The 14327-nt window shown below is 41.7% G+C and overlaps 1 protein-coding gene across 6 annotated transcripts in view; it reads left to right on the plus strand.

Moving 5' to 3' along the window:
• Positions 1-14011, plus strand: part of LOC102402750 (SLAM family member 5) — a 30951-nt gene extending 16940 nt beyond the window's left edge. For 5 of the 6 annotated variants that reach the window (XM_044944186.2, XM_044944185.2, XM_006050585.4 and 2 more), the window contains 4 exons: positions 8825-9127; positions 10739-10867; positions 11067-11149; positions 11423-14011. In XM_044944186.2, the coding sequence (XP_044800121.2) occupies positions 8825-9127; positions 10739-10867; positions 11067-11149; positions 11423-11515 (608 nt within the window). In that variant the 3' untranslated portion in view covers positions 11516-14011. The remainder of the gene's footprint in view (positions 1-8824; positions 9128-10738; positions 10868-11066; positions 11150-11422) is intronic. The other variant, XM_044944187.2, reaches the window with a different exon arrangement.
• The last annotated feature ends 316 nt before the right edge of the window (positions 14012-14327 follow it).

A 14327-nucleotide genomic window follows, 5' to 3' on the forward strand; every position in this document is an offset into this window, starting at 1 on the left:
CCCCTCCGTCTTGATCCTCCCTCCCACCCCACCCCCTATCCCAGTGCAGTAGGTCATCACTGACCTACAGCTGAGTTCCCTGTGTTCTACAGCTGCTTCTCACTACTCATCTATTTTACACATTGCAGGGTATATATATCAATGCTACTCTCTCAATTCATCCCACCCTCTCCTTCCCCAACTGTGTCCATAAGTTTATTCCTTACTTTCTTTATCTCTATTCCCGCCCTGCAAATAACTTCATCAGTACCATATTTCTAGATTCCATATATATGTGTTAATATATCATATTTGTTTTTCTCTTTCTGGCTTACTTCACTTTGTATAACAGGCTCTAGGTTCATCCACCTCACTATAACTAACTTAGGTTCATTTCCTTTTATGGCTGAGTAGTATTCTATTGTATATATGTACCACAACTTCTTTATCCATTCATCTGTTGATGGACAGCTAGATTTCTTCCATGTCCTGGCTATTGGAAATAGTGCTACTATGAACATCGGGGTGCATGTGTCTTTTTTTTAAAGTTTAATTATTTTTTAATGTTTAGGGTAGCTTTATTCATAATCACTCCAAACTAGCAACAACCAAGATGTAAAAGACAACTGTCAAAAACAAACAAAAATTTTTAAAGCTGTTATATCTATACAATGGAATTCTAGTTGGCAATAAAAGTAATCTACTTGATGCATGCAACAGGTGGATGAATCATAAATATATTTTTTCATAAATGTATTTTTACAAGTGAAGAAAGCCACATCTAAAAGAAGTGTGTCTTTTTGAATTATGGTTTTCTCAGGTGTATGCCGAGTAGTGGAATTTCTGGGTCATATGATAGTTATATTTTTAGTTTTTAGGGAATCCCCATACTGTTCTCCATAGTAGTTGTGTCAATTTACATTCCCACCAACTGTGCAAGTTCTCCACACCCTCTCCAGAATTTATTTTCTGTAGATTTTTTGATGATGGCCCTTCTGACCTGTGTGAGGTGATACCTCATTATAGTTTTGATTTGTATATCTCTAGTAATGAGCAATGTTCAGCATCTTTTCATGTATTTGTTGGTCATGTGTATGTTTTCTTTGGAGAAATATCTATTTAGGTTCTGCCATTTTTTGACTGATTTTTTTTTTCAGCTGCATGAGCTGCTTGTATATTTTGAAGATTAGTTTTTTATTGCTTCATTTGCAAATATTTTCTCCCATTCTGAGGGCTTTTTTCATCTTGTTTATGGTTTCCTTTGCTGTGCAGAAGCTTTTAAGTTTAATTAGGCCCCATTTGTTTATTTTTATTTTTTTTTTTTTAAATTTTATTTTATTTTTAAACTTTACATAACTGTATTAGTTTTGCCAAATATCAAAATGAATCCGCCACAGGTATACATGTGTTCCCCATCCTGAACCCTCCTCCCTCCTCCCTCCCCATTCCATCCCTCTGGGTCGTCCCAGTGCACCAGCCCCAAGCATCCAGTATCGTGCGTCGAACCTGGACTGGCAACTCATTACATACATGATATTTTACATGTTTCAATGCCATTCTCCCAAATCTTCCCACCCTCTCCCTCTCCCACAGAGTCCATAAGACTGTTCTATACATCAGTGTCTCTTTTGCTGTCTTGTACACAGGGTTATTGTTACCATCTTTCTAAATTCCATATATATGCGTTAGTATACTGTATTGGTGTTTTTCTTTCTGGCTTACTTCACTCTGTATAATAGGCTCCAGTTTCATCCACCTCATTAGAACTGATTCAAATGTATTCTTTTTAATGGCTGAGTAATACTCCATTGTGTATATGTACCACTGCTTTCTTATCCATTCATCTGCTGATGGACATCTAGGTTGCTTCCATGTCCTGGCTATTATAAACAGTGCTGCGATAAACATTGGGGTACTCGTGTCTCTTTCCCTTCTGGTTTTCTCAGTGTGTATGCCCAGCAGTGGGATTGCTGGGTCATAAGGCATGTCTATTTCCAGTTTTTTAAGGAATCTCCACACTGTTCTCCATAGTGGCTGTACAAGTTTGCATTCCCACCAACAGTGCAAGAGGGTTCCCTTTTCTCCACACCCTCTCCAGCATTTATTACTTGTAGACTTTTGGATCGCAGCCATTCTGACTGGTGTGAAATGGTACCTCATAGTGGTTTTGATTTGCATTTCTCTGATAATGAGTGATGTTGAGCATCTTTTCATGTGTTTGTTAGCCATCTGTATAAGAAGAAGTCAAGCTCTCACTGTTTGCAGATGACATGATCCTCTACATAGAAAACCCTAAAGACTCCACCAGAAAATTACTAGAACTAATCAATGACTATAGTAAAGTTGCAGGATATAAAATCAACACACAGAAATCCCTTGCATTCCTATACACTAATAATGAGAAAACAGAAAGAGAAATTAAGGAAACAATTCCATTCACCATTGCAACAGAAAGAATAAAATACTTAGGAATATATCTACCTAAAGAATCTAAAGACCTATATATAGAAAACTATAAAACACTGGTGAAAGAAATCAAAGAGGACACTAACAGATGGAGAAATATACCATGTTCATGGATTGGAAGAATCAATATAGTGAAAATGAGTATACTACCCAAAGCAATCTATAGATTCAATGCAATCCCTATCAAGCTACCAACAGCATTCTTCACAGAGCTAGAACAAATAATTTCACAATTTGTATGGAAAAAACAAAAAACCTCGAATAGCCAAAGCGATCTTGAGAAAGAAGAATGGAACTGGAGGAATCAACCTACCTGACTTCAGGCTCTACTACAAAGCCACAGTTATCAAGACAGTATGGTACTGGCACAAAGACAGAAATATAGATCAATGGAACAAAATAGAAAGCCCAGAGATAAATCCACGCACATATGGACACCTTATCTTTGACAAAGGAGGCAAGAATATACAATGGATTAAAGACAATCTCTTTAACAAGTGGTGCTGGGAACTCTGGTCAACCACTTGTAAAAGAATGAAACTAGAACACTTTCTAACACCATACACAAAAATAAACTCAAAATGGATTAAAGATCTCAACGTAAGACCAGAAACTATAAAACTCCTAGAGGAGAACATAGGCAAAACACTCTCTGACATACATCACAGCAGGATCCTCTATGACCCACCTCCCAGAATATTGGAAATAAAAGCAAAAATAAACAAATGGGACCTAATTAACCTTAAAAGCTTCTGCACATCAAAGGAAACTATTAGCAAGGTGAAAAGACAGCCTTCAGAATGGGAGAAGATAATAGCAAATGAAGCAACTGACAAACAACTAATCTCGAGAATATACAAGCAACTCCTACAGCTCAACTCCAGAAAAATCAATGACCCAATCAAAAAATGGGCCAAAGAACTAAATAGACATTTCTCCATTTGTTTATTTGTAATTGTCATTTTGTTTAATCTGTTTTGTAGTTCTTTTGTTCCATTCTTTCTCCCTTACTGTCTTCCCTTGCAATTTGATGGTTTTTCTGTATTAATATGCTTTGATTTCTTTCTCTTTTTCTTGCATGTATCTTTTTTTTTAATTTTATTTTATTTTTAAACTTTACATAACTGTATTAGTTTTGCCAAATATCAAAATGAATCTGCCACAGGTATATATGTATCTTTTTATGTATACTTTTTTGTGGTTACCATGAAGCTTAGATAAAACATATTTATAACACCCTATTTTGAACAACTAATTTAATTTCAATCACATACAAAAACTCTGCACTTTTACTTCTACCCACACACACATATTTTATGTTATTATGTCACAATTTAAATTTTTTTATATTTTGTACTCATTAATATATATATGTTTCTATTATAGTTATTCTGAATACTTTTGTCTTTAACTGTTATATCAAAGTTAAAAAGTGACTTATGCACCACAATTACATATTATTGCAACATTGCATATTATATTTATCTATATTGTCAGTAAGACTTATACTTTCATATGATTTTGTATATTTTTAGCATTTTTTAATTTCAACATTAAGAGCTCCCTTTGGCATATCTTATAAGGCAGGTTTAATGATGAAAATCTCTCAATTTTTGCTTGTCTTGGAGAGCCTTTATCTCTTCTCCTTTTTTAAAAAACATTCTTACCAGGTATAACAATCTTGGTTACCAGTGGGGTTTTTTCAGTACTTTAGAATACATCATTCCATTCTCTCTTGGTCTATAAGGTTTTTGCTGAGAAATCTGATGATATTCTTTTTTTTTTTTTTTTGATGTGCGAAGAGTTTAGAGTGTCATTAACAGGAAACAGACAATAGCACTAAATTAAAATCATAACTTGTAGCAATTTGCAATTCATTCACATTTCACAGTAGATGCCCCCTCCTTTCAGCTTATGTTGACTATTACCAGTAAAATACACTATACTGCTACTGCTAAGTCACTTCAGTCGTGTCCGACTCTGTGCGACCCCATATACGGCAGCCCACCAGGCTCCCCCGTCCCTGGGATTCTCCAGGCAAGAACACTGGAATGGGTTGCCATTTCCTTCTCCAGTGCATGAAAGTGAAAGTGAAGTCGCTCAGTCGTGTCCGACTCCTAGCGACCCCATGGACTGCAGCCTACCAGGCTCCTCCGTCCATGGGATTTTCCAGGCAAGAACACTGGAGTGGGGTGCCATTGCCTTCTCCAATGCATGAAAGTGAAAAGTGAAAGTGAAGTCGCTCAGTCGTGTCCGACCCTCAGCGACCCCATGGACTGCAGCCCACCAGGCTCCTCCATCCATGGGGTTTTCCAGGCAAGAGTACTGGAGTGGGGTGCCATTGCCTTCTCCAAATACACTATAGCAATCATTAATTGAGCATTTTCAGTGTGCCATGAGCTTTAAACGCATTCGATGACTGAACATTTAAACAGAACTTCCTGTGTGCCAGACATTGTTCTCAGCACTTTATACCTATTAACTTAGTCCTCACAAAAACCCCCCATGAGGTAAGTACTATTATTATCACATTTTTCAGATGAGGGAACTGAGATGCACTGAGTTTAGACAATTTCTCCAGGATCATGTATCTAATTAAGAAACAGGGCAAAAGTTCAAAATCCTTGCAAGTCTGTTCCACAGTTCATACTCTCAATTCTTACCTCATAATTGCATCTTCAAAATATCTCCAAGAAATATATGTTGTAATTCTCTCTTACTATAAGTAAGGAAATTGAGGTTTAGAATGCTTAAGTGATTTCTTTAATCACCCAGCCAGGAGGTGGCAGAGCCTAGACCCAGAGCAGAAGCCTTTCTGATCCCCAAAGCCTAGAGGCCGGAAGTTTATGTTATTTCTTGTATCCATTGTGGTTTATGGGCTCTTAATAATCATTCTTCCTAAATGAATATTAGGTCATATATCTAAATGACTGCTGAGTTCTAGACACTGTGCAGGCAAAGGTTAAATGGCCCCGCCCTTCCAAGAGCTTGCACTATAGCTACAGAAGTTCTGATGTTGAAGCTGTCAGTCAAGTATATAGAGAGGCTGAACAAATGACATCTTCCCCATGCTTTTTTGTCACTTACAAAGACTTCTGGTGGCTGGCGGCTGTAACTATGAGTGTAGAAAAGAACACTGACCACATCCCTTACTCAGTCAAAAGTATCTCTCATAATAAAGGGATACTTTTGTCGATGCTAATTACCAAATTCTCCAAGCCATGTCATGTTGCTTAAAGCTATTGTCAACAAATTTTTATGGTGGTCTCACTTTCTTTGCCAGTTCTGAATGAAGGTCCTTCTGCATCTCCCCACTCCGGCCTTAATGGTTATAGCCATTGCATTGTGTTGAGTAAGGCACCACTTCTAGAGGTGACCATGCTTGAGAACTCAATAATAGTACCAAGAGACATTAACAAATCATCTAAGGACATGAACAGTGTCTTGTTGGTATTGGCCATGGGATCTCTGTTAACTCAATTTTGGTGTGCCTAAGTGTCCTCTTGTATTATGTGAATAAAAACAGTATCTTTCTCTAGAGGTTTTGTAATAAGCTAATGTAAAGCACTTAAAGCAACCCTGGAGGACTGATGCCCATGGATGTTAGCTGGTGCTGCTGTTTCTTCTCTTTGCCCTTCTCCCTCCTTCTTCTGTCTCCCCTCCTTCTTCCTTTCCTCCTCTCCCTTTGAAGATATTCTTGTAGAGATTCCCTTGTATATGATGCTCTTCCCTTACTATTTTCAAAAGTCTGTCTTTCTCTTTGACTTTTGAATATTCAGTTATTACAGGTCTCGATTTATACCTCTTTGATTATACTGTCATGGTACCTTTGGGCTTCGTGGACCTGAATGTACATTTACTTGCCCAGACTTAGGAATTTTTCAGCCATAATTTCTTTAAATAAGCTTTCTACTTTTTTTCTTTGTCCTCTCTTTGGAACTCCCATAACGTGTGTATTGATTTTCCTGTGGTGTCCCATAGACTTTTTTCACTCTTTTTTCTTTTCCTACTCTGACTGTATAATTTCAAGTGCTCTATCTTTGATTTTGCTTGTTGTTTCTTCTGCTTGATCAAGTTTGTGGATGAGACCCTTTATTGAATTTTTAATGCAGTCATATTTTTAGTTCAAGAATTTCTGTTTGGTTCTTCTGAATGGTTCTTCTCATTTTGGTCACAAATTGTTGTCCAAATTTTGCTTAATGGTCTGTCTGTGTTCTTTGGTAGTTTGCTGAGCTTATTTAATATGATGATATTGAATTGTTAGGCAATTCATAGATCTCTATTTCTTTGAGGTTGTTTATTGAAGTTAGTTTTGTTCCTTTGGTATTGTCATGTTTCCCTGATTCTCCATTCTTGTAGCCTTGCATTGGTGTCTGTGTATTTGAGTAAGCAGTCTCTTCTTCTAGTATTTTAGGGCTGGTTTTAAGGGAAAAAAAAAAAAGACATTCACTGTAAAGTTCAACAAATGTAAGGCTTCAGCTCTAGAGGCATGTGGGATGCTGGCTGCAGGAGTATGTGAGTTTCTGAATATAGGGTTGCATTGACCATCTGTGGGTATATGTGAGAAACTGTTTTCCGGGCCATGTGTCCCAGTTGCTGAGATGCCCTTCCACTTACATTTGTTTGGTAAAGAACCCACCTGCCAATGCAGGAGACATAAGATATGTGGGTTCGATCCCTGGATTGGGAAGATCCCCTAGAGAAGGGCATGGCAATCCATTCCAGTATTCTTCCCTGGAGAATCCCATGGACAGAGGAGCCTGGTGGGCTACAGTCAGTGACCCTTTGCAAAGAGTCGGACACAACTGAAGTGACTTAGCACACATGCACGCACCCTCAAATAATGTCCTCACTGTTCTGGGTGCCGTGAGACAGAAGCCAGCTTCTCAGGCAGCTTCTCACAAATTATGAGGAAGCTAGACTATCACTTCATTCCCTCTTTCTCATGTGGGAAAAGTCACAGTCTAGTGGTATCTCTCTCAGCACTGAATCATGCTGGCCTGGGATCAAGGTGATGAGGTAAAGCAAAACTGTTCTTACCCTTTCCCCGTGGCTGACCTAGGATTTTTGGTCCATCAAAGTGTTGGAGCCCCCCACCTGAACTCTGAAGATCTCATAGAGTTATTTCTGACCATGGATAGTTGTTAAGTCATATATCCTAGTGTCTTGCTGGCATCCGTGCCTTCTTTCTCATTCAAGGAAACTTATGGTTGCATTTTGCCCATCCAGATAATCCAGAATAATCTCACAATTTTAAGGTCAACTGATTAGCAGCCTTCATTCTATCTGTTACCTTAATTCTCCTTTTTCATGTAATGTAACATAACCACAGGTTCCATGGATTAAGACATGGACATCTTTGAGGGTCCATTATTCTACCATGATTTGGAAATCCAAGTGTAGTTAGAACCCCCTGTACGCTGTCTTCTCGCTCAGAGCCAATCCATTAATGGCCTCGCTCAGAAAAGACACCACAATTTAGCTCTTAAATGCTACATAAGCGTAGAGAAAGTTTATACTGTAATGCTTATTAAGGAACCCATTTAGTGAACACTGTCTTCTGTCTTTTCCTAAAGATCCTCCCTGCATAGGGAAATATCCTTCTATGGAGAAGACAACTCATAAGTCCCCATGGGATTTCTAAGGCAGCTTGTAAATCTGTCACTTTTCTTCCTGTCTATACCACAATTTCAGTAGAATGTTCTAACCACACTTGGAAGTGTCATTCCTAGTTACTACCACTGCATCTCCCACAAATGCCTCTCTACTTTTGGGAGCCTAGTGCCTTTCTCTGGCCTTCCAGAACTAACCAGATGTCCTTTTCCATAAGATCTGTGCTGTCCCATGCTTCATCTCAGCTGGAGACACAGGCCATGAAGCAGGACAAGCCCTTCTGTCCCAAGCTCCCAAGCTTCTTGCTCTTCTGGGAAAAATCCAATTTTAAAAAAATAATAGGCCCTAAGAAAATGGAATGCAAATTTTATTTTCTTGTGGATGATTCTTAAGGCTTGTGAAACTTAGTGAAATTACATAGGGCCTAACCCAATAGCCCCATTTCAAGCTCTTGGTGAATATTCAGCTTTAGGAAAATTATGTTTTAAGTATAAAATGCACCCACTTGCTTTATAGGAGAAGGAAATGGGCAATCCAATCCAATGTTTTTGCCTGGAAAATTCCATGGACAGAGGTGACTGGCAGGCTACAGTCCATGGGATCACAGAGAGTCCGACACGACTGAGCAACTATCACTCACTCCTTCACTTTCTTTATAAGGCTTCCTTATATGCCTTGGTTTCAATGAGGTAATAGATATTAAACTGTGGCATGTAAAGTTTTCCACATATGTGAAGTTTAATTCTTTTGTTGCCTCCTACCCCAGAGCCCGTGCCCTCTCCCCAGATTCTGGTGGGATCAACATCCATCACACCAGACTGGTGCAACGTCACCCTGGAGTGCAGAGCCTCTGGGGCCACAGACGATCTGAATGTGACCTGGGAGAACAAGGGCCTCCCCAGAGAATGGGAGCAGAGAAGGACATCAGAACCAGCCTGCAACTCATCAGCCAACATCCTGGCTGTGAGCTTTCCTAGAGGCCAGCCCAATGCCAGCCTCGTCTGTGTGGTCAGCAACCCGGGGGAATATAAAAATGCCTCCTTCAACCTTGGGGAAGTCTGTGTCCATGGTGAGTGCAATCTGCCAGAGGGGAGGAGCATTTTCAGAGCTCAGATAGCACTGAGGTCTGGGGGTTCAGGGCTTTTCTTCCCACCATTTTCTTAGCACTGCTTTCTACCTGGCCACTTCATACAGTAATCTAGGAAAAACATTCAACTTACTTTTGCTTTTCAGTGTGTCTCACATCCATGACCTACTGTAAACTGCTTGCCCCTGCTAGTCCAGGTAGTCGTTTTTCAGTGCCTCTCTCCACCACTATCCAACATCCATTGTGCATTCAGCATGGTCTTCAGGAAAGTAATCACACTGGGTCATTTGTGGCTTTTCTTCGAGTCTGACCTCCATGACTTCCTGTGGGATGTCATGGAGAGGCTCAGACGCTCCTCTGTCCACATTTCTGATCTTATTTATACACTTACCACTGAATTCCTTGTTTGTCATTCCAGAATGTGCCCTGCTTTTGCAAGTTTTTGCACCTCTGGGCATGTTGTTTTCTTGACCATCAGCCCTTCTTCACCCTGTATCCTTGACTTCCTGTCTCATACTTCATGGAGGATTCTCCTCAGCCACTGCAGATATGTGGGCATGTGAAAATGCATTCACACATGGCCCTGCCCTAAGGTAGGCCCCATGATTGGTCTAAAAATCTGCTAATTTGTCTAAAAATCTACTGATGTCTTGAAATTTTCATAATTTTTTAAGAAGGAGTCTGCCTTTTCATTTTGCACAGAGCCCTGCAATGCTGTAGCCATCCTGCCTTCAGGCATCGACTCCCTCGGGGTGTCTGTGGCCACCCCTATGCTGAGTGCTGATTATCTGTTTATGGATTTGTCTCCTCCATGGGCAGGAACACTATGAAGGCAGGAGCCATGTTTTGTTCTTTGAATCCCTGCGCAAGCACAAGCTTCTGGCCAAAGTTTATGTAATCAAAGTTGCACTGAATGAATGAATAACCTTATCCTGTGTGCAGTCTCACCCTCTGTAAACCATCCTCCATGAGCTGGTGCAGGGGTCTGAAATGTCAGGATCACTTAAAACATCTGTTAATTGGACCTGTCTACCCCAAGGCTAGAGTGTCAGGTGATTTTCAATACTCAGCATTACCCACAAGCCCTCACTAATTCCCCTCACCTACATCTCGTTCCCTGCCCAGTCCTGCCTGCTGCAATAAGGTGCTGGCAACTCCCAGGGGCTGGCTTTAGATACTGCCATTTCCCAAATGTGGCATCCCTCCTTCCTGGAATACTGTGCCCACCGTGAATATCTGGGAAACTGCTGCTCATCCCTCAAGGTCGGTTTATGCATCACCTCCTCTGGGAAGCCCTCCCTGAGGACCTCTTTGCAAGGGGTAAAGCTCTGTTTTACTGCAATCCCTCTGGCTAGCAGACTTAGATATTTCCTCAGTCCTCTCCACCCCATCTTACTCGTCTCAGTACCCCTGTCACCAAGCAGGAGCTTAGGACCTGGTTGAAGGAAAGAAACTGCTATACTCCTCCCTCTTCAGCTTCTGAACCAGAATTGTTTAGACTTCTCCACCTGCTGTCTATCTTCCTTTGGCAATGAATATCTCAAGCTCTCTCTTGACTTTAACTTATTTGCCCTCTGTGTTTGAGGAAAACAGATTCAGCCAATCTGGTCATTGCTGAACTCTTGCCAGGCATCCTTGGGGCAGTTGTGGCTGTGTTGTTGATCCTCGGAGGTGGACTGTACCTTTGGAAGATACGTAGGAAGAAGATGGAGACTGGAAGAGGCAGGTTTCCCTTCTCCTTCCATGCCCACAAACCTCTCTTTCTCACTGCATTCTTGATATCCTTTCTCCTACAGTTTATTCCCTTAGAATGTCCCTGCAGAGGGTTTAGTAGGTCTGGCCATGGTCTGTGTCCATAGCAGTGGGTGAGGGTGCAGATTTCCAAGGCTCAGATTCAACCTCCACTCTGCCTGTCTCTCAGGTGCAAGATCACAAGATGATGATGATGATAGCATCCAGTATGTAGAGCTGAGCCAGCAGAAATCTCAAGAGAGCTCAAACAAGGTGAGAGCTGGGCTGTGTGCTCTCCCAGGTCTCTCACTGCCTGGCCTGAGTTTGTCAAATCTTGTCACTGATGTTTCTGTTCCTACTGCCTCTTTAACACTTTCCAGACAGTCAACAATGTTAACTAAGAAAATTTGCACTTGGGACCAATATAATGCTGGGCACTTAGGGGAATTCATAAGTATTGCATGTGATCCACCGGTTCTATTCTGATCCTTCTAGGGCTCTTCTATCCCTCGGCTGTTTCAGGAACCCTTTGTCTTGCATTCCCAGGTTATCAGAGAACAGCATCTGAAAGAAAGGGTACCTCTCACTACTATCTACAGTGAAGTCTGTAAGCCAGGTCATGCCGTGAAGATAACTTAATTGGAGGAAACAGAAGAACTGACATTTCCAGGACAACTCCACCAGGAGCTTGATCCCTGCAGACACCTGCCTCTCACCTCTGGTCCAGTTCCAGCTGGTCCAGTACAGCCTTTGGTTTGCTGTACTCTGATCCTCCTGGCCACCATTCCCTGGGCCTATGTGGTCCTACCACTTCCTCTGATGCCTCTCCAAGCTGTCCTCCCACTAAGGATCCTCACAGCTGCAGAGCAAGCACTCCTCCTCTGCCATTGACTCAACTTCTAACCCCTCTCCTCCTGAAGCTTCCCAAAAAGGACCTTCCTGACTGTGTTAATCCCCATAGCCTCTGATGTGTGGTTGGTGTATGTCTTTCTGAGAACATGACTCCAGGCATGGAGACTGTGTGGAGATGGTCCATGCCACAGAGGAAGGAGTTAAGACCTTTGTGTTGGATGCTGAGCTGGGGGTCCATGGAGGCATCACGTATAGGTGGGAGCCCACAGAGGACTGGCCTGAGGCTTTCTTTGTGCCTCACACAGGGCGAAGTCTTGGGAAGAGTGTCTACTGTACATTATATATCTTATTCTTGGCTACTTGTGTTAACCTGGAGTTTGGTCTCAACTCGGCCCAAGGGCCCCAAACCCAGCTTCCTTTAAAGTTGAAAGAGGAATCTGTGCCACTTCACCCCTTTCCAAGACTTATTTTTCTCAGAAAATAATCCTAAAACCTCAAAGTCAGGAGTTGCATTCTTAGAAAAATAGCTCTAGCCTGTCCCTTTCTGGAATAAGAGTACTTGGTCATGAAGATGGATGTCAGTATCCTCCGACCATCCTTGATGAGGCTTCCAGGGGATAGGAAGAGTGAATTTTGTGGGAAAATCTGAACCAGACCTCTCCAGTTGCTTCTATTGAAGAGTCCTGCTGGCCTCAGTCTCTAGGTCAGCCTCTTTTTGGCTCACTCACATCCTTCTGTCAGGAATAATGGTTCCCTTTCCAGCTCCTTGCTCCCATCCCTGACTATTGGAACCCTACCATCCTGCCCAAAGCCCTCTTCCTAACCACATGTTCCATGAAGCCTGTCTGGTTCACAGAGGTTTAGACATGGTCTCTCCTATACTGATCTTTTCAAACACATAACTGAGGCCCTATCACAGTCTGCCATGAGATTGGTCATGAGTCTTCCCTGCTAGACTCACCTAGGGCTTCCTCAGAAGGGTGTTGGGGCCACAGGAAACCAGTGCCAAGAAGACAAGGACAAGCCCCTCTGCCTGTGAAAGGTCTGAGCAACCGTTCTTCCCAACTCCCAGGGGGACTCAGCAGACTGAGACCCAAAGAAGAGGTTGCTGAAGATTTTTCTGGTAGTGAGTCTAAAAGGGAATCAAAGATGGACCTGATGACCTCCGGCAACATCCCCAGTCCACTGACAGCCTCACACTCCCCGAAGACCTGTTTCAGCTGCACTATGGTGTGGGGGAGCTTCTCCTTTCTCTGGAGGTCTCCACCTCTTGGAATCCCCTGCTTCCTACCTTGGGTCCCAGCTCTTGGGTCAGAAGTGGGCTTGATCTAGTAGTGTGAGTTGCTGTGATTTCTAAATTGACCCAGATTCCTGGGTCACTTCGTTCTTCTCCTTGCTCACCTCAGTTCAGCTGCCTCATATCTGCCTTCAGACTGTCTAAACATGGTCCCTGCTCAGGGCTTGAACATTGTGAAGCAATACTAAGAGCCTGCTGGATGGTGAACAGGTGAGGGAGGCGGTGGGAGATCTGTAATAGGACACTATTTCTGATCTCCTGTCCCTCAGGTGGAGCAGAAAACTGAGGGAGAGATAGGCTCCATCTCCTAGTGGACTTCTCAGGTAACTGATCATGGTTGGGCATCAGTGCCCATAAGCCCAAGAGCATTGTAAGATGGGACCATCCAGTAGCCATTCCCACCCCCACCAAAATTAGAAAAAAATAAAATGAAGGGACTGGTTTTTTCTGAACCTGTAATGAACCAGGGTTTGTTCCATGCATTTTAGAAATATTATTCTTCTAATTCTAACAATGACACTCTAAGGTTGGTATTATTATTCCCATTTTGCAGAACAGAAAACCAGTATCTCAAACTAGTTGGTGGTACAGCAAAACCTGAATCTAACAAAGTTCATAGCTTGCCCCTTCACATTAGTCACTGAAGACTTTGGAATTCTCAAGTATTCAGGTGGGAATATCCTCCAGCTTTTTCTCTCCCAAGGATCCCAGACTCTGACTGAGGTGCTTTAGTATCCTCATTGATATGGAGCAGCTGGTGGTTAAAAAGGAATTATTCCTGAAGTGGCCAATGTGGCCTTGGTGGATGGGAAACATAGAATGAGAGACCTTGATTTCTGATGCAGATGAGACATTTTAAGGGAAGATGTTTCTTCCCCTTGGGTCTCTGTCTTTCCTTGTAAGGTATGTGTGGATGTCATCACCTCATCTTCAAACCAGCTTCCCCTTTGCAATGTTATTCATAAAATCATTCAACATTCGATAAACTTTCTGTAAGTCTCTCATTTATGCCTTTAACAATTCTGTGAGCAAAGATCTCTATCATACAAATGAAGACATATAATCCAAAGATATTAAGTACTTCCACAAAGTGTCCTGAGTGTAAATGATTTGGGTCACAGGGAATCATAATTTCATTCATTTTGACTCCTTCTCCCTCATCCCAGACACCCAACCAATCACCATGTCCCTTTGAGATAATCCTCATTAAGTTTCTTGTATTCTATTCTCTTATTCTTTTAACCACATTGTCTACCTAAAATATCTACTACTTACATGACATCTTCATTTGGATGTGTAAAA

This window comes from Bubalus bubalis, chromosome 6 (assembly GCF_019923935.1).
Source record: "Bubalus bubalis isolate 160015118507 breed Murrah chromosome 6, NDDB_SH_1, whole genome shotgun sequence".
NCBI lineage: Eukaryota > Metazoa > Chordata > Mammalia > Artiodactyla > Bovidae > Bubalus > Bubalus bubalis.